Raw genomic sequence first — 24,665 nt, forward strand, 5'->3', positions numbered from 1 at the left:
CTGCTGGGCCTCCCATTGACCCTTCTGACACCTTCTGGGGCCTCCCATTGGTCCTCTGACTCCTGCTGGGCCTCCCATTGGCCCTCTGACTCCTGCTGGACCTCCCATTGGCCCTCTGACACCTTCTGGGACCTCCCATTGGTCCTCTGACTCCTGCTGGGCCTCCCATTGGCCCTCTGTCACCTTCTGGGGCCTCCCATTGGCCCTCTGACTCCTGCTGGGGCCTCCCATTGGCCCTCTGACTCCTGCTGGGCCTCCCATTGGCCCTCTGACTCCTGCTGGGCCTCCCATTGGCCCTCTGACTCCTGCTGGGCCTCCCATTGGCCCACTGACACCTTCTGGGACCTCCCATTGGCCCTCTGACTCCTGCTGGGCCTCCCATTGGCCCTCTGACATCTTCTGAGCCTCCCATTGACCCTTCTGACACCTGCTGGGGCCTCCCATTGGCCCTCTGACTCCTGCTGGGGCCTCCCATTGGCACTGTGACTCCTGCTGAGGCATCTGTTTGTCAGCCTCTAAGTGAAATCAGGGAACAAATAATCTATAAAAGTCAAATCCCAGAGATAGAGAGGACAAGTCTTCCGGAGGATGTGTCTGAGGGCAAGTGGAGAATAACCAAAAAGTATTGTATTACTCAAGTGAGTGTACCAGACATAGGGGTGATTTTATAGCTTTCGTCCTTTCTTTAGGCTTTCAATGACATTACCCAGAAGAGTATTGATCAGAAGGAATGCATGGAACTAGCCCCAGACACTACAGGGGTCCTACCGACAGCTGCATTTCTCTGGACCACCCAAGATTTGCCATCCACTAAAGGGAGCAGCTCATTCAAAGTCACACCCCTCTTCCCAGGGCAGCCTGTATCCAAAGACTGGCCCTGTTAATCTGGGGAATCTCAGCAGGACCCATTCAGCAGCACCACAGGCCTGGCTGAGACCTTGGTTGCAATTTTCTGGTGTTTCAATTTCTCCCTTTGTCTAGTGCACCTTTCCCACGCCCTCCCAGTGGAAGAGGGGCTGTCTCTTCAAATCCTGCTTGGGACTCTAAATCCCCTTCCTGGAGAACCTAACTACGGGCAGGCTCTTCCACCCACCTGGCGTCAGCTCAGCCCAAATTAGTCCTTTGACTCCAGGCCTATGCTGTCCCTGGAGTCCCATGGGTGACTCACCTCTCCTAACCAGGGCCATCTCCTAACAGCACATTGAGTTCAAATATGAACTCATCAGTGGAACAATTTGCTGATGAATATCACCGCCATGATTCAATCACTTTCCAGTGGTCCCACCTCAGAAAACTTTGGGGGTACATTTTCGAGCTAAACCATAACACCATATTTCTTTGGGACAGGCAAGTGATGCCATCAGCTAGGGAAACTGGGGCACCTTCTTGAAAGCTTTGGCATGGAACGTGAGGATCTGTACTGCACAGGAAGCCAGGCTTCTCCGCAAGGATGTGGTTTGGATCAGAAGGCCCCAGGTGTGCATTTCCTGTAACTGCCCTAAGAAATCACCACAAACTAGGTGGCTTAAAACAACAGAAATGTATGCTTCCCAGTCCTAGGTGACAGAGGTCTTGAGTCAGAATGCCTGTCAGTGGGTCCATGCTGCTTCTGAAGTTGCCAGAGAACTCTTCCCTTGTCCAGTTTTGGCTGTCCACTACCTGTCTTCACATGGCCTTTTCCCTTCTGTCCCCTGCCCAAATCTCTCTCAGCCTTCCGCTTATAAGGATGCTTGACACTGTAATTTTCCAGTGCAGTCTCAAGATCATTTACTTAATTGCATCTGCAAAGATACTTTTTCCAAGTATGGTCTGTTTCACAGGTTTTGAGGGCTAGAACTTGGACCTGTCTTTTGGGATCACCATTCAACCCTTGTGCTCCTCACTGTGAACGTGCAAATATCTCACACAGGTGCACATCAGTGGAAGCGGCTCCACGTAGGTCACGGGTGTAACCCACGCACAGGTCAGATGCCTAATTACTTACACTCGTGTCCTTTAAAGATTTTTTTCATTTATGTTCAACTCTAGTTATAGATTATTAAAAGCTCATTTATTTGCAGAAATATGAAAATTAGGTGGTTTCATTTTTTCAATAGAACCACCTTCCTCAATAAATGTTCAACAGGTTGGGAAAGGCGGGAATGCAACCCCATAGAGAAGGTTACGAGCAGTGAGGTACACGCCCCAAATCTTTGAAAAATTTCAGAGCTGGACAGAATTTCTTCAGCAGCTTTTAAATTAAAAAAAAGATGAGGCCAGTGAGATTTTGTAAATGCTCTCCTGCAATCCCAGGCTTTGGTGATGGAAGAGGAAGCCCCTCTCCAGCACCCCAACCAGCCTCGGCCTACATGCCTCTGATAGTGGAGAGCTCAGTACCTACCAAAACCACCTTTTCTGTCATTAGAAAGTTTTTTTGGCTTTGGGTCAAGATCTGCTTTCTTGAACCATCTGCTCTTGGTTCCTCCACTGCCACAGGGGTGCCCACAACCAGGCGTCCCATGAGAGCTTCCCAGTGACAGCTCTTCTAGGTTTGAAGTTGGGCATCACTTCCTGATTTGGTCTTCTCTTCTCTAGGCTAATTTTTTAATTAGCTTAAATTAATGGTGGTTCCTGGGGAGATGGAGCCTCAGTAAAAGTGACCTGAATTATTCAAAGATTTGAGTGTTTCAAATGCCTGTTTATCCTAATTAGCATCTTAACTACATTGATGCCCTCTGCCTCTAAAGAGCCACATTTTAACATGTTCCATATTTTAATGGATTTTAGTTGAATGAACTGTTTAATCAAGTGAAGACACATTTCATGAATGAATAGAAGTAAATCTATAATTATACCCTTTAGTCAGGTAAGAGGAGTGACATTTGCACAAGTCAGAGCTATATATAGTGGGTGCATTTGAATAACAAAGTAGGTTACCTAGCTTTCTTAGGAGAGCTTGGGAATTCGCTCTGCTCTCAAGTTCATTTTGTAACCTAATTAGAATTTTTGAAGTGTTGTAGAGTGCATTTGGCACGGGCCTGGTTCCCCTCATCTTCACCTAGGTCTCTATCTAGCTGATCTCTACCAGAGACCTACCTAGGTCTCTACCTAGCTTCACCTGGATCTCTACCTAGCTGGAGGACCCCTTAGCTGGTACTGTGGCCTCATTAGGAAAGGTGTCCAGGGAACCGTGGTCGCAGAGGTCTCTGAAGCTCTTCGAAACCTCCAGTCACTGGCTGCACTTGGGACACATGGCCTGAACTTGGTAACTTGTCACTAAAATACTATCTTGCTTCTGCTTTTCTCTTCTTCCTTTCTTAGTTTTATTTCCTTATGTCCTTCTCCCTCCTTGTCGTGTTTCTAGTCTCCCTCCTGACATGGTCAGGATCTGTTAATGGTGTAGGGTGTGGAAATAGAAGGATCTGGGATTCAAGATGAGCCATACCTGCTGGGTGGGGCAGGCAAGGGAGGATAGGACCCAGGTTTGGGGAAAGATGGTGACCTGGACCTGAAGAAAGCGGGGACAGAGACTTGCGGTTTTCAGCAGGCTGGCCAGCTGGCCGGGAGTGTGACAGTTCTGTTGGTTTTACCCCTAAAATCTGTGGTTATCAACGTTAGCCGAACATTGGAATTACCTGACGATTACCACTGACACCTGGGTCCTACCCAGGAGCTTCTGATTGGTTGAGGAGGTCATGGGCATCCCCAGGTGTTTCTCAGATGCAGGCTTCAGGCAGCTCCTGTAGCATCTTCTCTACAACCTCTTACAACAAATGAGCTAGAGCTGGAGCCCCCCATTCTTCATGCATGGAGAGATCATAGGTGTTTACCTGGTTCAGCTGCTAAGTTTTGAAACATTTTGTTACACAGCAATGAAAGACTAATACAGATTCTTACTTGCCCCAAATGCTTCTCCTGGTTGGTCGTTTCATGCACCTCTACCATTCATTCTTCATCTGACCTCCGGAATCTCTTGCCTGGATTGATGCTATGGCCCCCTGCAGCCTTCCCGTCCACTGACCCCATGGAAGCCTGAGTTATTTCAAAACACAGCTCTAATTGCCTTGCCCTCTCACGCAGTACCTCATTATAGTTTTCCATTGTGCTTAGGATCAAAACCAGAATCTTTAATATAAATCGTAAGGCCTATGTGGTCTACCCCATCTGTTATCCTCATTTCACTGTAATGTCTTCCCCACCCCCTTCCTTTGGGCTCTGCTTTGACTCTAACTATAATATTCCTTTAGTTAATCTACTGCTTCCCTCCATTACAGGACTTTTGCACATGCTGCTCGTCAGGCTGACATCCTTTTCCTCATTACACCTCTTGGCCTACTTCTAACTCTGTTATAGACTCTACTATAAGCATGCTCCTGAACTGGAGAGCCTGCATCTCTCCAGTTACACTCACCATTCATCATCTGATGGATGTTCCTTACCCTCACTAGACAGAGATCCGTGGCAATGAATAATAAATATTTTTACTTCATAATAGAGGCCTAGTACTATCTCACACAGTGCCTGCAACAAAAGAGACACTGATATCATGAATGAGTAAGGAAATGAATGAATGAGATGGGTGGAAGCAAACAGATCACATTCTTTAAAATGTACGGCAGTAGATGGCTTTCCAGGAAGTACGGAAGCCCAGAAGTCAGGCAGTCACTGATGGTGAGATGGAACTACAGCCCTGGGAGTGAAGCACGAAGCCAAACTGAGATCCTGAGCTCCACAAAGGTCCTCTGCCAGGCCAGCAGGGCTCTGCACCCTCAGCTCCTGACCTCAGATTCTTTAAATCACCTGGAAGGAGGACAAGGGTACTCAGGCCCCAAATGGGGACTTCATTGATCCTACCTGCAGACAGCAGAGAGTGGCAGGGGAAAAGAACCTGGCAGGACCTGTAGACCCCAAAGCAAAGACCACACGTCTGGAGACCATAGACTGACATGACAATAGGCGAGGGCAATGCAGCAGTTTGATAAGGGTCTGTGAGACTTCCAGACAGAGGGTAGAGCCAGCAATGTCCACTGAGACACAAGCCTCAGAGCAGAAGAGGCCATGCAGGTGCTGTGGCATTGTGTCAGTTCTTAGGCATGGTGACCTCATGGGACAAGTGACCTGCATTAAAATGCATCACATGGACTTCTTTGTGCTGAGCCGGCTCCCACATGCTCCACCCACCACCACTGCCTTGCAGACACAATTCCATGGCTTCCACTTTTCTGCTGTTCTCCTCTTCCTCTCTCCCTCTACTCCTCCCCTGACATCTTGCCAGGTGTGGATAGAGATCAGCTGCATGTTTCCATGCTTAGCGTGTGGATGGAGGTTTGCACTTAGTCAGCTGGAGGAGCAAGGCCACCTTAACAACCTCATTGGAGCGACAGGTCCTGTTAGCCTCCTCACACAAATGGGAGGGAAGTGGTGGATAGATGTGCTGGATGTTGAGATACGGATCTGACCTGGCGGTGTTTACCCTGTTGAGCAAAGGCAGGGCCATCCCCACCACTCCTGGCTTTCCCTGGAGCCATAGCTGATTCTTAGCTCTCTTCAGCGTCTTGCAGAGTGTTGGCCTTCCCTAGAGCTTGAAGTCTGAGTTCAAATGTGAACATTCTTGCCTTGGGATCTTCAATTCTTAAGCTGCCCAGGAACCTCAGGAGTTCTTGGTTACCCTTTGTGACCCTTATAGTCCTCAACTGGCCCTTCTGTGGGTCCGCGTTCTTGTCCTTCCCACATGAATGACTCCTCTGAGCATGAGACACTTTATCACTATCCCTCATAAAAAGGTGATCAGAACTGAGCCCAGGTGTGACCTGAAAGGGATCAGAGAAGTGATATCCCCTCCTTCATTCCAAAAGTGATGCATTTTCAAATGTGGTTCCTGGTCCTATTCATTTTTTTGACAATAGCTTTATTAATGCATCCCGGTCTCCTAATCACAGTAGAGGGCAGGTGGCTAAAATTTTATTTTCACATCATCATTGATGGCTTATTTCATTTATCTGGTTGCCTTTAGGACAGCAGATCACAAGATTGAGCATGCATCAAACCACCTGCAGGGCTTGTTCCAGCACATCCTGGTATCACCTCACAGCCACAGCTCTCATGCATTCTTAAGGAGGGTTAACAGTTGTTGCCTTCAAGCCTCCTCATACACATTGTTTTTTCCTGTGCCTCTGCCCCCACCTCCTTCTTTTCAGTGGTGCCAAATGACTTCTGTGGCTCTTGAGGGTTTGTTCCTGTGACTGGGCTTAGATTCTCTGTTCTAAGATGAAGACGTTCCTGAGGCTGGCCTGGAGGCCTGGGTTTATGGCAACCCCAGCCTCCTCACTCCCTTTCTGCAGTCTTGAGTAGCTGTTGATGGCTTTCCACATCCCTGGTCTCACTTCCAGGAAATAAGGCAGCCTTCTCTGACTCCCTCTTCTGCCCATCAGCACCCATCTCCTCCATCCCTCCTGGCTCCCTCCTTTTGCTGCCCTGGGCCTGTCAGCAAAGCAAACTCCTGATGGCTGCTCACTGAGCCCCACATGCAAAACAGACCCCAGGGGACCCTGGCTTTGCTTGAATGTGGCTGTGAGAGAATACAGATGGTTCCCAACTTGAGATGGTTTGGATGACTATTTGGGGAGTTGGTAGTGGTGCAAAAGTGATTCACACCAGGCGTGTGGCACATGCCTGTACTCCCAGTACTCAGCCTCCTGTGAGACTGCTACGAGTTCAAGGCTAGCCTGGACTCTACAATAAGTCCAAGACCAGCATTTACTATAAGACAAGATTCTGTCACAAACAAACAAATAAAGAACAAAATGATTCCCATTAAGTAGAAGCCATGCTTGGAAGTTTTAATTTTGGATTTTTTCTAGTGATATTAGTGTGATATCATGTAGGGAAGTGGCAGTGCCCCATGAGCCATGTGATCACAGGACAGGACACAGCTGACACTATATAGTGTTCTGTCTAGCAAGCAAGGATGCTCAGAGAACTAGGTGTATTCAATCCATTTTTTTACTTAGGCTGTTTTGAACTTCTGAAGGATTTATTCAAATGTAACCCTATTATAAGTTAAAGAGCATCTGTGTCACTTTCTGATGCTGTGACCCAATACTTGAAAACAATGACTTCAAGGAGGAAACACTTATTTTGACTCATAGTTTCAGAGGATTCGGTCCATGGGCACTTTGCTCCATTGCATCTAGGCCTGTGGTAAGGCAGAAACATCACTGCAGAAGGATGTGCATCAGGAAAGCTGCTCGCCTCATGGCAGCCAGGAGGCAGCGAGACAGGAAAGGAGCCAGAGAGCAAGGGGCTGAGAGCAATGTATTCCTTCCAAACCTGCCGCAGGGCCCCACCACCTCCACTGGGCCCGCCTCCTCCCAGCCCTGGCTATGAACTCGTCCATGGATTAAGCCATGGGTAAGGTTAGCACCGCTCTGACACAGTCACCTCTAGGTCCAAACTCTGAACCTTGCTGCACTGGGGCCAAACCTCTAGTACATGAATCTTCATGAGACAATTCAACTTTAAACCATAACAATATCTATACTTTTGTTTTCTTGGGGTTTTGGATTACTTATTTCCTAGAGGAATATGTTTTTGCTTTTATGATGTAGACATATGCAAACACAGAAATGCAGCATCGAGTAAACTGTTATCAGACATTGGCTCCACAGAACAGGCTAACTACAGGTCTAGAACAAACCCCAGGTGTTTGCAGGTTACTAGGTAAGTTGTTCACAAGTGCGCTGAAGGGTCATTCTGTCTGTATATGAAAGGGTCGACTTTTCCTTGTGAGGAAGATCAATCACGTTTTCCCCATGCTTCAGTTTCTTCAGCCATTTATTGCTGATGTACTCTGTCCACCGTCCCTGAGAAATCCATTAGAGTACACACACGAGCCGAGTGCAGACTCCTTGTGTTGGCGTGATGGGCAGCAAGTGACTGATGGCACTGACCATCTGTTCTGGCCTCTTCTGGTTCACTGGGCCTTGGAAATGTCCACATTTGGCAAGGTCCAGAAGTGCCATCCCAGGAGAGTAGGAAGAGCACTGGACTGGGAATCACCCTTATGTTTCTTCATCTGTGAAATTAGGGGTGGGTGACACGGCCTTTTGGGTGTTCTGTTTATTTTGGTTCTGATTGCCTATACAATACTTTATGCTGCTATATTTATAGTATAGTTTTCATATACACACCAACCACACACACATAGCTCCTCCAAGCTCTAATTGGTGCCTTATGCCTTATGAATGATCATTTCAACCTTTAAACCATATTCCAAAAATTTCCAAAGCCATTGAATACCCTCAATATTTCTGCTAGGTCTTGAATCAGCCCTATGAGTTACTTACCACTTTGTGCCCATTATTCAGGTGAAAAGACAGAGACTCGAGAGAAACTAAGTGGTTTCTCTAGATGTGAGGACCGAGCAGGTAGACAGCCAGGGTGTGGCTGTGCCTGCCCTTTGACTGGTGCATGAGCTGGGTTGCCGTCCAGCTGGGATGCATGTGGACAAGTTCTGTGTTTAAACACTGTGCTGTCACTCTGCTGCACCCTCAGGACACACACAACCGATCCTGCGATCTCACTTGCACCCTAAAAGGACTGAAGTGGCAGAAATAAACTCTAATGGTAAAGGCAACTCTCTTCGGTCAACTAATTCCCAATCTTCCATCAAACTCGAAGGAAAACTATAGGTGGACAATATTCATCCTGTCAGTGACACTTTCTTTCTTTTACAAGACATTTATCAAAAACTATTTCAAGCATTCAAAAAAGCACAGAATAAAATAAACTCACAAGGACTTGCTAGCTGGAATTAATAAATGTTCACATTTTGCTCCGTTTGCTTTCCTGTTTCTTTTAAAGAAATAAAATATGGCAGCTCCCACTGGCTTCTCCTTTGTTACCATTCCTTGGTGGTGGCTTCCTGGTGGCCAGTAACATTTAGGGCCAGATTACTCAAAACACTTTGATATATACATTAGAAGGATCTGCTGACTGCTGGAATGAGAGATGCCTTTTTATTGTGGCAAAATATCCATAACATAAAATTTACCATTTTGACCATTTTCAAGTGTACCATTCAGTAATATTAAGCACATTCACATTGTTACACAACATTCACTATTATCCGTTTCCAGAACTTTTTCATCATCCCAAGCTGAGATTCTGTTTCTATTAAAGACTTCCCACCCCCTCCTGCCCCCAGCACCTGGCAACCACTGTTCTGTTTTCTGTCTCCATGATTTAACTATTCCGGGTACCTTATATCATTGGAATCATACAACCTTTCTCTTTTTATGTCTCCTTTTCTTACGTAGCATAATATCCTCCAGGTTCATCCACATTACAGCATGTATCTGAATCCCATTCCTTTTTAAGGCTGAACAATATTCAGCTGTATGTATAGACCAGAATTTGTTTACTCTCCCTCCCATCAATAGACGTTTGGGTTGTTTCCACCTTTTGGCATCTGTGAATAATAGTGCTATGAACAAATATCTATTCAAGTCCCTGATTTCACTTCTTTTGTGTAGATACTCAGAAATGGAATTGCTGGATCATTTGGTAATTCTTTGTTTAATTTCTTGAGAAGCTGCCATTCTGTTTTCCAGAATGCTGTACCATTTTACATTCCCACTGGCAATTTGCAAAGGTTCTGCTTTTTTTTTTGCATCCTTGCAGACACTTGTTGTTCTCTGTTTTTTAATAATAGCTATCCCTGGTGGTGAATGAGAAATGCTTGTAAGAATTATCTTAAGAAGAAACTGAGGCTCAGGGACACAGAAGGTCATAGATAGATCAGAGTCACAAGCAAATTAGTGACAGAGCAGGAAGAGGAAGCTGGATTCCTCCCCCCCCCACACACACACAGCTCTTTCTGCTAAAATACACAGTCCAGTTTCCACTGATGCATGGCCCAGGGTGCCCAGCCATTGCTGCAGGCCAGACACGGGCTTCAGATTTATTCAGTTGGCTCCTATGTTATAAAACAAACAAACAAATAAATGAACCCAAAAATAGTATCAACACTGAGAAATGTGAGGGGTTTTTCTGATTTGTCCCCCCCCCACCCCCTGCAAAGGATGCGATCCTGGGCCCGGGCATGACAACTGAATGACAAGTGTCTTTAGAAGGAGTGTGGTCACTAGTTTGCCACAGTCTCCTCGCTCTCTGACATCTTTCCCCACTGGCTGTTTCATACATGGGCAGGTCCTGGTGCCCTGGAGTTTGTAGTCTTCTGCTTTCCAGGCACACAGATGTCAGTTACTCTGTGTATCAGAACCTAACAGGCAAATGCCATACCTCTTGATTCTTTGTTCTATTCTGCATTATCGCTCTCAAGGTCTTGGCTATTTCTTTGGCCTAAAAATGAAGTAATATCGCAAATTCATAATGCAAAATAAGAACAAAGACATTATTCGAGAACCTGATGTGGGGGACAGGATGATGTGTTGGGGAAGCATTGGTTCCTTAGTCTGTCCAAGGAGAACCACAAGCAACTTTAGCAGGTTCCTTCCTCCTGTCCAGGTGTCTGTCATGGACACTCCCTTCATGTTACCAGTGGAGTGGAGAAAATTGTGCTGTCCGCTTGAACCACTTCCCCAAAATGACCTTGCTTGACAGCTCTTTCTGAAACCACCAGCACACTCACACTCTGCCTTCTCTTTGCCAACAGGTGAGGAACGACCTGACTGGGGTTCTATATGGTGAGGACATCGAGATTTCAGACACTGAGAGCTTCTCCAATGACCCCTGCACCAGCGTCAAAAAGCTCAAGGTAGGTACGGTTTGCTTGGGGCTGGCGATGCGTGGCTGATGGTGATGCTTTTGGGTTCCACAAATCCCTTCACTATTAACCCCAAGTTCATATCATCCTTGGCTCTCAGGCTTAGTTGAAGCCTCCAGGCCCTGGCTTTCCAGGGCTTAACCCTTTGCTTGCTGTCCTAGCCTGGGTAAGGGTACTGATGCCAGGTGCGGCATGCCCTAGAGCTTCAACAGAAGTTTCTCCTTTAGCCTCATCAGGAAGGAGCATAGCACAAGTCATCATCTGTGTTGAGGTGGGTTTGACAGAGGAGCTGCCTTACCCAAAATCCACAGCAAAGATGTACTGTTGGGACTGAAAGCCCAGACTCCTGATCCCATCTGGTGACACTCACTGAGGAACAGAAAGGGTCAATTTGAATTTCCTCTGGTTGTAAACAAATCTCTAACTTTCATTTACCCATTCTTTGCATGAACTTTCTCAAATGCATTTTATGTGCCAGCCCCTCCCCTGGGCTCTTGGACACCATCCACCATTAGACCTTGTCCTTAGGTGGCTCACAGCATGGCGAGCAAGACAGACACCTCTCAGAGGAACCTGGAACAAAGGGCCCAGGGAACAAAGGCAGGAAGTGACTCATTCCACCTGCGGAGAGGGTTCAGGGAAGTTTCCAAAAAGGGGACAGTATTCCAGCCAGGCAGGTTGCACAAAAGGGCAGGGGAGGGATGCGGATCAGAGTGCAGGCTGGCCTATGCCTCTGCTTGGGAGCCAGAGGAATTCCGTGGAGCCCGCTGTAGCAGGGAGGTGGAGAGGAAAGACGCTGAGGCTGGAGCTTGGAGTTCCCAGGAGCCATGAATGCTGAGCTAAGACATTTGGTCTTTTACTCCAGGGCCATGGGGAGCTCCTGGAGGCTTCCACAGGTGTCTTCAGAACTGTGGACTTCTTTCTCTTCCATTCCCTCATACTCTCCTCTGATGCCATCGACTTGGAGACCCCAGATGCCAACTGTTGGTGTGTCCCTTCTGACTTGGACAGGTCCCAGCCTATATCAGTCAGAGCAGATGGCAGTTTGAGGCTGTCGCTTCCAAATCCCTCAGCTGCAGAGGGATTCCCAAGCCAGAGGCAGGGAATAAGGGAAGAAACACTGTCCTCTTCTGGGCATTCATGGGGCCTCTGGTCATAGGTCAGCTCTGGGGGACTCTGCAGGAGCAAGCGGCAGCAGGGGGAGCCTGTGGACAGTCTAGGTGGTGGGCTGGCTCTACCCAAGCTTTTCCTCTGCGGTCCACAGCTGTCCAAGTTGCAGCCTGGCAGTATGGGACTGGAAGACTCAAGGGTGAGTGGCCAAGCTGGAGAGACCGGTGCTGTGCTGAAATTCTCCTGCAACATGCAGGGTGTCTCCCCAGGGTGAACACTTGAAATAGCTCCTGGTCTCCAAGGCCCAGCAGAGTTCTGAGGGCTTTCGGGTTTAAAGAGTGTTTGTACGTGGGGCAAAGGTTCTAGTTGAAAGGCTGCAAGAAAATGAGAATAAACCAGACGGTCTGTTCCTCACCCAACCTGATGAACCAAAGTAGGAGGATCGTAAATGATGATGAAAACAATGACCAAAATAGCTGGCACTGGACCAGGGTCAGGTCTGGGGTGGCACCCTTGACCTCCACTCCTTCATTCCATCCTTTCCAATGCCTTCCAATGGACAGAGCTTTTTTGGTGGAGATTGAGGGTCAAGGTGGTGAAGGAAGCCCCCAATGGCAGCCATTGAGGAGTGGCAGGCTAGAATTCAAACCAGGCCTGGATGATGCCACCGCCCAGCTGGCCCCACTGCCCGGGGGATCCTGAGAAAGGATTCCAGGATTCTGCAGCCCAGAGCGCAGGGCTGGGGACAGCCGTGCTATCTGCTGGACAAGGCTCCCCACACAAAGACTCTTCCTTCATATACCCACCTGGCTCCTTCTTGCACTCTTTTGGAGTCTTGTCTTAGTCATTCCCTTGTCACAGAGGCCTCCCCTGATGCTTTATTTAAAATTAAAATCCTTGTTCCTCAAATGCCCACTTTTTCCTTTCTGCTAATTTTCTCCATTTCATGGATTGACTTCTGTTCTTCTCCTGGGACTGTTGTAGCAAAGGGCCACAAGCTAAGTGGCTTAATGCTATAAAAATATATTCTGTCCCAATGCTGGAGATCAAGGTGCGGGCAGGACCATGCCCTGTTGAGGGCCCTGGGCTCTTCCACGCCTTTCTCTTGGCCTCTGGCATCCCCACAGGCCCTGGCAGCCCTTGGCTGCGTAACATCAGCATCTGCCTCTGAGGACCTTTCTCCCCTTCTTTTCACATCCTTCCCTTTTTAGCACACTAGTGAATTTGGTGGATTAAGAGCCCACCATGTTCCAATATGGCCTCACCCTATCTAATTACATCTGCAGCAACCTTGTTTCCAAATAAGGGCACACACATTCTGAGGTTCTCGGGGTTTGGAATTCATTCCCATTATGTGAGACATAGTATCCACTTTACTACACTGCTTTGGTGTCTGTCCCTTCCCACTGGAATGTGACTCCAGGAGGCAGAATTTCTGCCTTTGTGGGTCGCCATTTGTTTACCATCACCTGAAACCAAACCTAACCAACATTCTATGGCTTGGGCACTAATGAAGTTCAGAATCTGGATAGACAAAGCAAGGGAGACACATGAACAAAGTACTCAGGAAAGAAAGGGTGGTAAGTCCTGGGAAGTGCAGAATAAAAGAAAGTGTCTGCTTTATTGTGGGTCAGTATGGAGAAGGAGGTGCAGAGGACAAGGAAGAAAACCTAAGTATTAGGTAGCAGAACAGGAATCTGCATTAGAGGCAGTTGGGAGCAGAGTTCATGTCAAGCAAAATAAAAATCAATAAGGTAGATTTTCTCCAAATTTGGAGGAATTGGCCAGAGACAAGTCCAGTAGAAGAAAAGGTAACAGTAATGGATACAGGAAAAGTGCGACCCTAAGAAGAAACCAAGACACAAAACAGAATCCAGCTCAAGAGCAAAATAGCGCAATAGCAACAAGAGTTTGACTTTGAATAGTATTTTCTAATCAAAGGAAGCAGGAAGAAGGGGCTGATTCTATGGAGCTGGAAATATGCAAGAAGATTCTTTAGCATCTGGTAGTGTCAGAAAGTAAGAAAGTGCCCAAAATAACCATCACACCACACACCAGCAGGGGTGGCTCAAGGGGACCCAAGAGCCAACTAAAGAGTTTCCGATGGCCAAAGCCGGAACATTTGAGCAATAAAATGAAAATCAATGTTGGAAAACCAGGCATGGTTGTTCACACCTAAAATCCCTGCACTTGGGAGTCTGAGTCAGGAGGACTGTGAATTCAAGCCTGGACTACAGAGCAAGACTCTGTCTCTATATACATGAAATAAAAGTAGTGTTGGAACGTAACCAAAAGTATGAAATAAATATTCCCTCAATTCTATGCTTAAATGGGAGAGAATAGACAAATCTCTCATGTAGCAGAATTCCAAATAACTTACATAGGTCGTTTGTGCCCCCAAGGAATCAAATGTAAGCACCCATTTCTTAAATTACTTCCCTACAGAAAGCATAGTCCGTGCCAGTAGAGAAGCCTGACAGACTCTGAGCCTACCAAGCTATCAAGGTCAGCAATATTCAGCACTGCCAGAACCCTGGATATGACATGTGGAAATGGCACTTTAACCTCAGTCTTCCTCCCCAAATGCACAACCCCAGTCTCGTAACGAAAAAACACCAGCCGAATTCCACCTGCAAGCCAGTCTACAAAATGTAAGATGCATCCTCTTCAGTACCATCTAGGTTATTAAAAACAAGAAATGTTTGAGCTAACAGGAGCCCAAGGGCCTAAAACAACTAGATAAAATGTAATCTCCCGAGCAAGACCGAAAAGTTGAAAAAGGACATTATAGAAAAAACTAAGGATTTTGGAAATTCAAGTAAATGATGGGCTTTATTTAATAGTGGTGTATTGATGTTGGTTCGTTGATTATCACTAAGGCACCATGACAGCATAACATGTTAATAGGAGGAAAAACTGGGTGAGGGACATGTAGGAAATCTCTGTACTAGTGATGGCGACCCTTTAGAGCTTTCAGTGGTAACAACCTGCTGCGTGCCATAGGTTCGCCACCACTGCTCTACACTATCATTACAATTTTTCTGTATATTTAAAACTGTTCTCAAATAAGAAGATTACTTTTAAAAAACAGCAAACAAATTTAAGTGGATTAATGACAAACCTGGTAGATTGAATTATATGAAAGTGGCAATATTTAATCATCTTTGAACTGCAAAATCCTTAATATAGAATCAACATGAACTTTGATACCTGTCAGATCAGCAAAAATAATGCAAAAGTTTATACAGAAATGTGAAGACTGCGTACTCACTAGCTGGTCTGAGTGCATTCTAGCAGAACTGGTGTAGTTATAACCAGACACATTTTGATAAATGTTTTGGCACACAAACCGTAATGGGAAATCTTACAAATATCTGGATGAGGAAAAAACAAAACAAACTTTCTACAAAGGTACAGAAACCAGGCTCCCCTCTCACTTCTTGCAGTGTTAAATCCCGGAGACAACAGAGCACCTGGGAGACATCCTGTGGTATGTGAAGCTCACGCCGTGTACCAGCCAGGTACCCTGCTGAAGGCTGTCAGCTAGTGAGAGCAGTGTATACTTTATAGCCACGGTCATGGTAGAAATGGTCAGGAAGGGACCACAGAACCAGTGGAAAGAGAACAAGGTCTAAATAATTGCTATACAGGCTGGGGATTCTGCTCAGCGGCATAAGCGCCTGCCTTGCAAGTGCATAGTTCGATCCCTGGTACCAATAAAAAAAAATAATAATAATTGCTATAAAAAGTGTTTACCAAGGCAAATTACATGTAACTTTATATGTAATATAAAAATAGAGATTATAATAACAGTAACTGAGATGTAAAAATACACATTACATTCTCAGAGCAGGTAAATTTTAAATAATGGGCACTAAACTCCTGGTCTAACGTAGGAGAGGGACATGAAACAGGGCATTTTGCTCATTAGTTTCATAATTAGAGAAACAGAAGCTAAAGAATGCATTAAATAACTCATTGGTAAAACTATTAAGCCAACAAAATATGAAGCTACTAAAACACGGAATATTAGAGCAAATAAAAATTTAGCCTGTGTATAAAAAAAAGAACAAAACATAAAACAAACATGAAAACCAGAAAGCTCCAACCAGATCACTGCAGAGAGAATATAATGATTTTGATCATAAATTCAAATAGGTCAAACTCACTATTAAAAGGCAAGGACTCTCAGATTGTGTTTTGAAAAACTCTTTGTGATAGACAAAGTGATACCTGATGGTTGAAGGTAAGAAGAGGGGGGACGAAAGTCTGCTAAAACCACAGTGCAGAAAGAATCCTAGTGTCTGTATCAAGCCACAGAGGATTCAGGGTACAGGCAGTCAACAGAATTAAGGAATCATTTTCTATACATCAATGTACAAATCGCTGTCAGAATAACAAGCGGATGGACTATTATTGCTCTAAATTACATCTCACTGAAATAAATAAAGAAAAGCCTGTTGGAAACACAAAGGGGAATTGGCAGAATCACAATAGTGTTGGGAGACATAACATTCCTGTCTCAGTCTTGGACAGCTCACCCAGGCGAAAAGAAGAACAGAGAAGAATTGAATAATGAACTTATAATAAGGCTGATTTGGCAGAAATGCGTCAAAGATTACATCCCAGAAAATCGGGAAACGGTACCATCTCTGTGCAAGGAGGCCCAGGGGTCTTCCAAGTTTATTCAAAGCTTGTCCTGCGCAAGGGGCTGTAATGTCTGCAGCTTGGAAGCCCCCAAACAGAGGCCATTGCTGGGCTTGTGGGCAGCTCTGTCACATCAGTTGCTTCCTTTCTCAAGAACCCCAGCTCGTCACCCGTGTTTTCTGGGTCTGGTGGAGACGGTGGGTGTATTATATCAACTCTGGACCTGCAGTGCTTGCCTTCTGGAACAGCGATGTGAAAGGCAGTTGCCCTAATTCAGAGCAGGAGTGTGGAGGCCAAAGACTTTCATAGAAAGAACAAGAACTTTAAAAAAAATCTTGCAAAATCAAACACAGACTCAAAACCTGCATCATCAAAGGGTGCTGAAGAAGCTGTGGGACATCACAGAAGCCTTCCCCTCTGCCTGCTCCCGACCCTAGCCACCTCACCCTCCTTCGGTAAACACATTGCTCGTGTTGGAGGAGCCACTTACCTGCTCTCCTTTTTATTTTGTGTTCATTTTGACCCAAATTAAGAAAGCATAATAGTACTATTCTAGCTTTTACCATTTTTTATTGTAGTAAAATACACATAACAAAATGTACCATTTTAAGTGTTCGATTACGTGGCATTAATTGCCTTCACAGTCTCGTGCAGACTTCCCATGATTCACTCACAGAGATTTGTTATCATCCAGGCAGAACGTCAGCACCAGAAATTTGAATCAAGCAGACCCTGGGTTCACCTTCTGTCCCTGCCTGTGTCTTGTTCGGTGGAAAAGCCACTGGGACATTGACTGAGCAGGGTCGCGTGGTGGTGCCCGTACACAGAGCACTGAGCTCTCATGGGTGGTTGAAATTATATTGGAAATTTGAGAAACACTGGAGTGAAAAAACCATGAATCATAAAATGATGGAATATAAGGGAGAAAAAGGCTGCAGAACACCTTACCTCTAAGTGAACATTAAAGTAATATCAAAAGGCCTAATAAAACCCACATGCAGGTCATAAAACAGAACTGGGAAATTGCGAGCCATACCTGTAGGCTCTCTGGGCCCACAGAACCACATTTTGCAGACAAATTTTCCAGAGAGGTGAGGGCCTTGCTTCCCTGAAGTCATGCCGTGAGTGTGCAGGGTCTTCTCTTTCTCCTCTTACCTTGGCCTATTCTGCCCTCGCCTCACGCCTCACTTCCACACCAAAAAACAACACACTAGCATTTGTTTTGTGCCCAAAGATTTATTAATTCATTTAATTCTCACAATGACTCTCTAATGGTGGTCCACATATCAAAGCCTGTGGGTCAAATCTGGCCCACCATCTGGGTTTATAAATAAAGTTTTATTACAACACATTTATTCAGCATGTTGTTTTGGGCTGTTTTTGTGCTCTAATAACAGAATTGAGCAATTGCAATAGAGACTCTGTGGCGTGTGAAGCAAAAACTGTTTACTGCCTGGTCCTTTATAGAAAATATCTGCCACCGCCTGCTCTAGAGAAGGCTGCTATTACCACTGCCATTGAAGAAGCAGAGACACTGAAGCTCAGGGAGGTTTACTAACCTGCCCAGGGCCACGCAGAGGAAAAGTGAGTGGACTGAAATCAGTGTCTTGCAGCATGGCTGTAGACCGACTGACAGACCTGGGCCAAACAGAAAACTCTTACATTTGTTTTTAGCATCTATGCATTGTTTGAGCTTCAGTAAGGCATCGTGGAGACCCCGTAACAGAGCTAGACTTTCTGCTCTTAAAAGAAAAGAGAAGAGAAGGCGTTGCCTCTGCCACTCAGAAGATCATGAACTTGCTTTTTGAGTGATTCACAAAAATAGCTCCATCCTCTACCAGTATTAGTGAGCATGCTTTTGCCCAAAATGGCACAGTGAGGGAACAATTTTGACCAAGGCTGGTCAGCAATGGCAGGGAGGGTCCTGGAACCCAACAAAGAGGAACCAGAAGCAGAATGAGTTCAGGATCAGGACCTGTCAGAGATGGAAGTGCCTTTGTTTCCTGTGGCTGCTGTGACAGATCTGATGACCACAAATGACACAGAAGGGCCTCGTTGTCCTGGAGGCCAGAAGTCCCACATGGAGGCCCCCTGGTCTCAGCAGGTTATAACTGAGATGTCAGTGAGCTGGTTCCTTTGGGAGGCTCAGGATAAAGCCATTCCTCCACCATTTCAGCTTCCAGATGCTGCCTCCGCTCCTTGCTAGGGGCCCCTTGCTCTGTCTTCTAAGCCACCAGTGGTCGGTGGAATCCTTCTCACATTATTTCCCACTGTCTCTGACTTTCTCCTTGTGGTTACTTTGTACCCACTTGGAGAATCCAAGAAAACCTCTCTACATTAAGATGTGCTCCCTCAATTGCAGCCACAACCTGTGTTACCCTCCCTGACTCCTTCCGTGTAACACCATCAGTCATTCTGGGATCAGGATGTGGACATGGTGGGAAGCCATCACGCTACCTAACACAGGAGGATGAGGAAAATAGGCCTTGACTGGACACATATTGCCTTGCATGGCTGGAGAGTCCTAGCCTAGTCCCCACCAATAGCCAGGAAAGTCCTGGGAGGAATAGTCCTCCTTTCCCACAACCAGAGAGGAGAGCCCTGCTGGCAGTTGACACCCCACCTTCACACCCACCAAGCCAGGAGCCCCTGCTGATCTCCAAGAACAGGCTGACACAGGCACCCGAGGAGACACAAAGCCACAGAATTAAAACATGGCGTCTTGTCCCAGTGGGCCAGCTTTGCTCAGAGACATGGGGAAGAAAAAGTATTATTTTTATCTTAAGACAGATATATTATTGGAAAGCTAAATATACATGAATTTTCAAGATACAATAATAAACTTTAAAGAAATGCCACGCTTTGCCAGCGGGCTGCTGTGGGCTACTCCTTCTTCACGCCTGTCCTGGAGCGTGAGTACATGTTTCCGGCTTCTGTGCCGTTAGGGATGTTTCTGGTGGTGGTGAGGGAAATGTCTAAGGAAGACTAATTTTTGTTAAATAAGAGAAAGTATTCATTCTGGGGGAAATCAGCCTGCTAGCACCAGGAGGACTCTGGAGAACATTTTAAGCAAGCCCTCCAGGCTTACCCCAGGTCCACAGATGCAGCAGGAAGGAGGCCTGGCCCACCTTCTGACACTGACCAGCCCCTGTGGCTGGGGTCAGGCCACCTCCCAGCCCGCCCCATGCCAGCCTCTAGCAGCTCGGCTGCCTGCAGGCCCAGAGCACCTCATCCCCTCCCCACAGCCTCGTACAGAGTTTGGTGTGGTTTTCAGCAGCACTGTGGGGTATGAAGAGTGGATCTGTGGGGCAGCGAGGTCTCTGAGAAACCAGGGTGAGTGAGGGTGGGCTGAGGCAGGTGTATGGGTGTAGGAGACTCCAGGCAACCCAGGGGTCAGCGTCAGGGGCAATGTCGACCTTCCAAGCAAGACGCGGCATTCTCACAGCAGAAGTCGGTATGCCAAGTGGGTCTTTCTTGTCTCTTAATCTTCTGCTCTTGGAATGCACAACAGCTGCTTCAGTGACTGAAGATTGCATGTCTCCTCACATCCTTTTGCTTGCAAACTGCATGACTTTTCCCCATGAGCTGATGCTGGAGGCTAAGCTCAGGCAGCTCAGGACTGGTGGGGTTTGTTTCTCAGCCTGGGGACCAGTGCACAAGGGGAGGGGTCGAGCCTAAGGTCAGGCCTGGTGCCACCACTTCCTACCTGTGTGACCAGGTATCTTAGGTTGAGTCCCTGGAAGCAGAGCCTGGGCTTTGTGTGGAAGTGATCTGTGTAGGAGGTGATCACGGAAGGAGGGAGGGCAGCAGGTTAAAACAGGAGGGGAGTTCAGCTTGACCGCCAGCACTGACTGCCTTGATTGAGAACCAGTTTCGTCTGGTCTCTCAGGAGTCTTTGGGGAACAGACACCGCACGGAGCCAAGGGCTCTTCCCAGAGAAGAGGATGAGCTGCCAGCAGCGCCCCTCACTGCAACTTCAGGGTACACCAGTTCTGGGGGGAGAGCGTGTCCAGGGGGACCCCCATGTCCACAACACCTGGAAGAACTGCTTAATTCTAGTGCCTCTGTTTGCTCATGAAACTCCCCAAAGTGGGCATATTAATAGTGCCTCTCAAGACAGGCTCATGTGTCTCTTAGCATGACAGGCAGGAAGGTCTTTAGTGTTACTGTGTTGGGATTCCTTGCAACAGCTTCTTTGAACTGGCCCATCCTTCTTCAGTGGGGTGTGTGTGTGTGTGTGTGTGTGTGTGTGTGTGTGTGTGTCTGCACGTGCAAGCATGTAAAATGTTAGGTCCCTTTAGGTACCTTGGAGACAGAGAAGTCCTAAGCAACAGATGAGAAAATGTCACAAGAGAGGAAGGGCTGAAGGATGTGGGTGACCTGGGGCTCCTCTCCAGAGGGCACTCAGTGGCCTCTGTCTCAAAAGTCCTGCTGCTTCATGGGAGCTCTAGGGTGGGACGTCCCGCCCCACTGCTGTTTACTTCCTACTTGACCCTCCCTGTGGAGCAGCCTCATCCACGTAGGTCACCTTGATGGTTTACAAACCAGCCATCTGGGAAGAATTTGTCATTTGTACCACCTTGGCGTCAACTAATTTCACACCAGGAGGCCCTTTGAAGAGGAAGTCCACTAAAGAGCAAGAAGATCTCATGGACATGCCTCTGCCAGGTGTCCCCATCCTCGGTAACATCATGGCTCTCTTCTGTCACTCACCCTCAGGCTCTTCTTCTGCACCCCCTATTGCTCCTTAAGTGGCCCTGGCCCCCGAGACGGGAGAGTGAGCTCACCCTCCTGACAGGGAACTGGAGGTCTTGGGCCAGGGAGAGAGCCCACTGCCAACCCCAAGTTTCCCATCCCACTCTGGGCTTTGCAGCTGTGTAGCACTGAAAGTGTGATTCTGGAACTTCTGTGAGGGCATGCACATGTGTGTACAAATTGTCATTGTTCTCCAAATCCCATCCCTGTATCCCTGACTCTGCTAATAAGATGCTGCTGCAGAATACAGAGTTAGATACACTCACGTTTTTCATGCCCTGGGGACTCCTCCTCAGGCCTGGGGTGTACGCACTGTATCTGCACTGCAGACTCTGTCTGCTCTCCCTGGGAGTGGGTCCTTCTCTCTGGCCCATGCTGGACAGCATTTGGCCCTTCCACTTGCTCTCCAGAAGCAGAATGGGCATGGGCAGCTTCCTGCCTCAGGGACCACCTGGCTCCAGTAAGATCATTATCTATGTCAGGAGCCCAAAAGTGAGAGAGCTCTGGCCCTGGGGGCTGTGTCACCTTGGAGAGAACCCCTGAGCTTCCTAGGAAGGGAGGATCTCTTGTTGTACCCATGCATAACAGCCTGGATGTACATGAACACGGAGTTCATACAACCAGGTTGTTTTTGGCAATAGGGACACAGAGGTGGTTATCTATGGGTCAGCAGGTGGTTGTCCATGAAGATGTAGGTCCTTTGGTCTATTTGAGAAATGGACCTGGTGAACCCATTGGATGCCAGGCCCTGGAACTAGCAGGAGATGTGATCACTGCATGGATGGTAACACCTCAGCTGCTGGTCAACCAGTGCCAGTGTGGTACTCATGCTACATACAGTGTCCACTCACTGCATCCTGCAGGCAGCACACACTCACCAACATGTGCATCGTGCCCCATGCTGGGAGCTGGGTTCACTCGGATGAAACACATTACCCTCAGAAAAGCAAGGGGACAGAAAAGCAAGTGGACTTGTGTCAGAATAGAGAGGGCTGAAGGGTGCCCCCGGCTCCCAGAGGAGGAAATGGCCACCAAGCGCAGCAGGACAGTAGGGGGCTGAACTAGGGAAGAGGTGGGTAGTGGTTGTGCAGACTAGGAGTTCAAGAGGGAAGACTAGGAGTCCAGGAGGGAAGGGCTCTGGGTAGATGAGCTTTCAGAGAGGGACGGAGTGGGGCTGGGAGGGAGGGAGGGAATGGATGGATGGACGGCTGATTTTCAGGTATGTTTGGGGAAACATCCTTGCTGCCACACAGAAGTAGTGAGAAATGTGATTGAGAAGAGAGCAGGAGGCCATTGGCAAAGAGTCTCAGTGTTCTACTAGAGAGCTCAGGATTTGATCTTCGAGTCTCAGGAGCCATAGGAGGAGTTCCCACTGCCAGATCTGGACCTTTCATCCACTCCGTGGAGGCCAGGGTGCACGGGGCAGAATTAGAGATGGAGATCCAGCTGTTTACCGAGGAAGGATGGTGGCTAACGCCGGAGCAGCAGGACTGGAGGGACGGGCTGATTTGAGAGCCAGTGAGCAGATGGAAGCAACAGGCTCTGGGTAGAGCTTGGATGTGGGAAGTGAGGGAAAGAAGGAAATCTGAGCAGACTCTCAAGTTTCCCAAGTGAGTGGCTGATGGAACCATTCCTAGAGACGGAAAGCAGGAGGAGGAGGGGCTTCCTGGGAAGTGTGATGAGTTTGACTTGGGTCTGTTCCACTGGCTATGCTGGGAGAATTCCAGTGTGTGTCCAGTGGGCAGCTGGAGGCAGATATGGGCAGGGGAGGGAAGTCTGACAATCCACAGGACACGTACAACTGTGGCCCTGTCATGAGTGGGGCTGACCAGAGTACAGTGGACACCAAGAGCCAAGAGCGTGACAACAGCATTTAAGGAGGGACAGAAGGCCCAGGGGTTGATGGGGAGGCATCTGAGCAGGCTGACCAAGGAGGTATGAGGGGAGCTGGTGGGGTGTCATGGAAGCCACACCTGGTAGGATGGATGGATGGATGGATGGATGGATGGATGGACGGACGGACAGACAGACAGACAGATGGATGGACAGATGGATAATATTAAAAGTAAGCAATGCTAAAAGATTTCAGCCAACAGGCAGAAGGACCCCGGAGAGTGCCTGGAAGCTTGCACATGGAACGGAAGCAGCTCAGAACTTTTTATAGCATCGCAGACGTGGAAATGACAAAGGCTCTCTTTCCTTCAACTGCTCTCTTGACGATCTTTTAAAGTCCTTTCGGAGCAAGTTTTTTCCTCTTCTTTCCATTCTTGCTTGCAAACGGAGGATGATTTTAGAATGCAGCCTTTTTTATTCCGCTAAAGTACATGACGAGGAAAATGGCCTCCCCGTCAGCACTTTCCAATTTTGAAAGATGCTAAAAACTGATCTTTGAAGGCATGTTTCTCCTCCTCCTGCATCTGAGGGCCTGAGGTCTGCTAGAGGAGATGAGCAGCAGCCCTCCTAGGCTGGGCCTCGATGCAGAGACCACGGGGCCACTGTGTGGGAGCAGGTGTGGGTCAAGGCCCAGCTGGCCTCCTGGTGGCTGCCCAGTGTGTCCTGTTGTGGCTTGTTCTTCTCTGTGGAACAGACTGTATCCCAGTGCTTGAGAAGGCAGCCGGAAGCCTATTACCTGACCTGGAAGGGAGCCTCAGGCAGATGCTTAGTGAATGTTTGTTGAATGAATGAAAGAATAACAGGGGCTGTTTTACAATGTTCACCTATTAACCACACCGAGATAATGAGCATAATCCCATTTATGAAGCTTTCAAACATATTTTATTCAGAAATTAGGCCGGGGAAAATTATAAAATACTAAAGACTAGCTCGCTCTTACACATTTACTGTGTGCCAGGCACTGTGTTAAGCTCTTCACAAGGATTTTCTCAGAGTCCTTGCAGCATTCCATAAAGTAGATGCCACTCTTATCCTACCTTTGAGCTGAGGAGATTGAGGCTGAGGTGGGAGAAGGGGGCCAGAGGCCACCTGAGGTTTGGTGGAGCTGAGATTTGGAAAAAGCTTGCAGAGACTCCTCCTACAAGGGAAGTTCTGCAGACTCTGAAAATGTCTTCAGGAAATGCATATCAAGAAGACAGAACAGTCTAAAACACTTTGGGAGGACGGGTGAGGTCTTGTCCAGCTCCCTGGAAGGGCCTTTCCTCTCCTGACCTGTCTCTTTGCATGGAAAGCGAAGATGAGACAATGTCTCAGGGCCTATTGGGATTTGCCTGTCCAGCTGGAGGAGAACAGGGGTGGTTCCAGGGCTCTTGAAGCCCCCCCTTCCACGTTGGTCTCCAGCTGGTTCAGTCTTGCCCCTGGTCTCCCTCTCCCACCCCACCCCTAGCCCCAGACCAGGGAGAACAGCTGTGGGAGCCAGGGCAGCCCTCAGAGA

General features: G+C 47.5%; 1 protein-coding gene across 1 annotated transcript in view; it reads left to right on the top strand.

Moving 5' to 3' along the window:
* The window catches only part of Gabbr2 (gamma-aminobutyric acid type B receptor subunit 2), a 355,790-nt gene that overhangs the window by 170,022 nt on the left and 161,103 nt on the right, over positions 1–24,665 (top strand). The window contains exon 4 of the mRNA XM_063224805.1: positions 10,655–10,756. Within this exon, the coding sequence (XP_063080875.1) occupies positions 10,655–10,756 (102 nt within the window). The remainder of the gene's footprint in view (positions 1–10,654; positions 10,757–24,665) is intronic.

Source organism: Cavia porcellus, unplaced genomic scaffold, assembly GCF_034190915.1.
Source record: "Cavia porcellus strain 051 isolate PalLab524CR breed Dunkin Hartley unplaced genomic scaffold, mCavPor4.1 scaffold_1, whole genome shotgun sequence".
Classification (NCBI taxonomy): domain Eukaryota; kingdom Metazoa; phylum Chordata; class Mammalia; order Rodentia; family Caviidae; genus Cavia; species Cavia porcellus.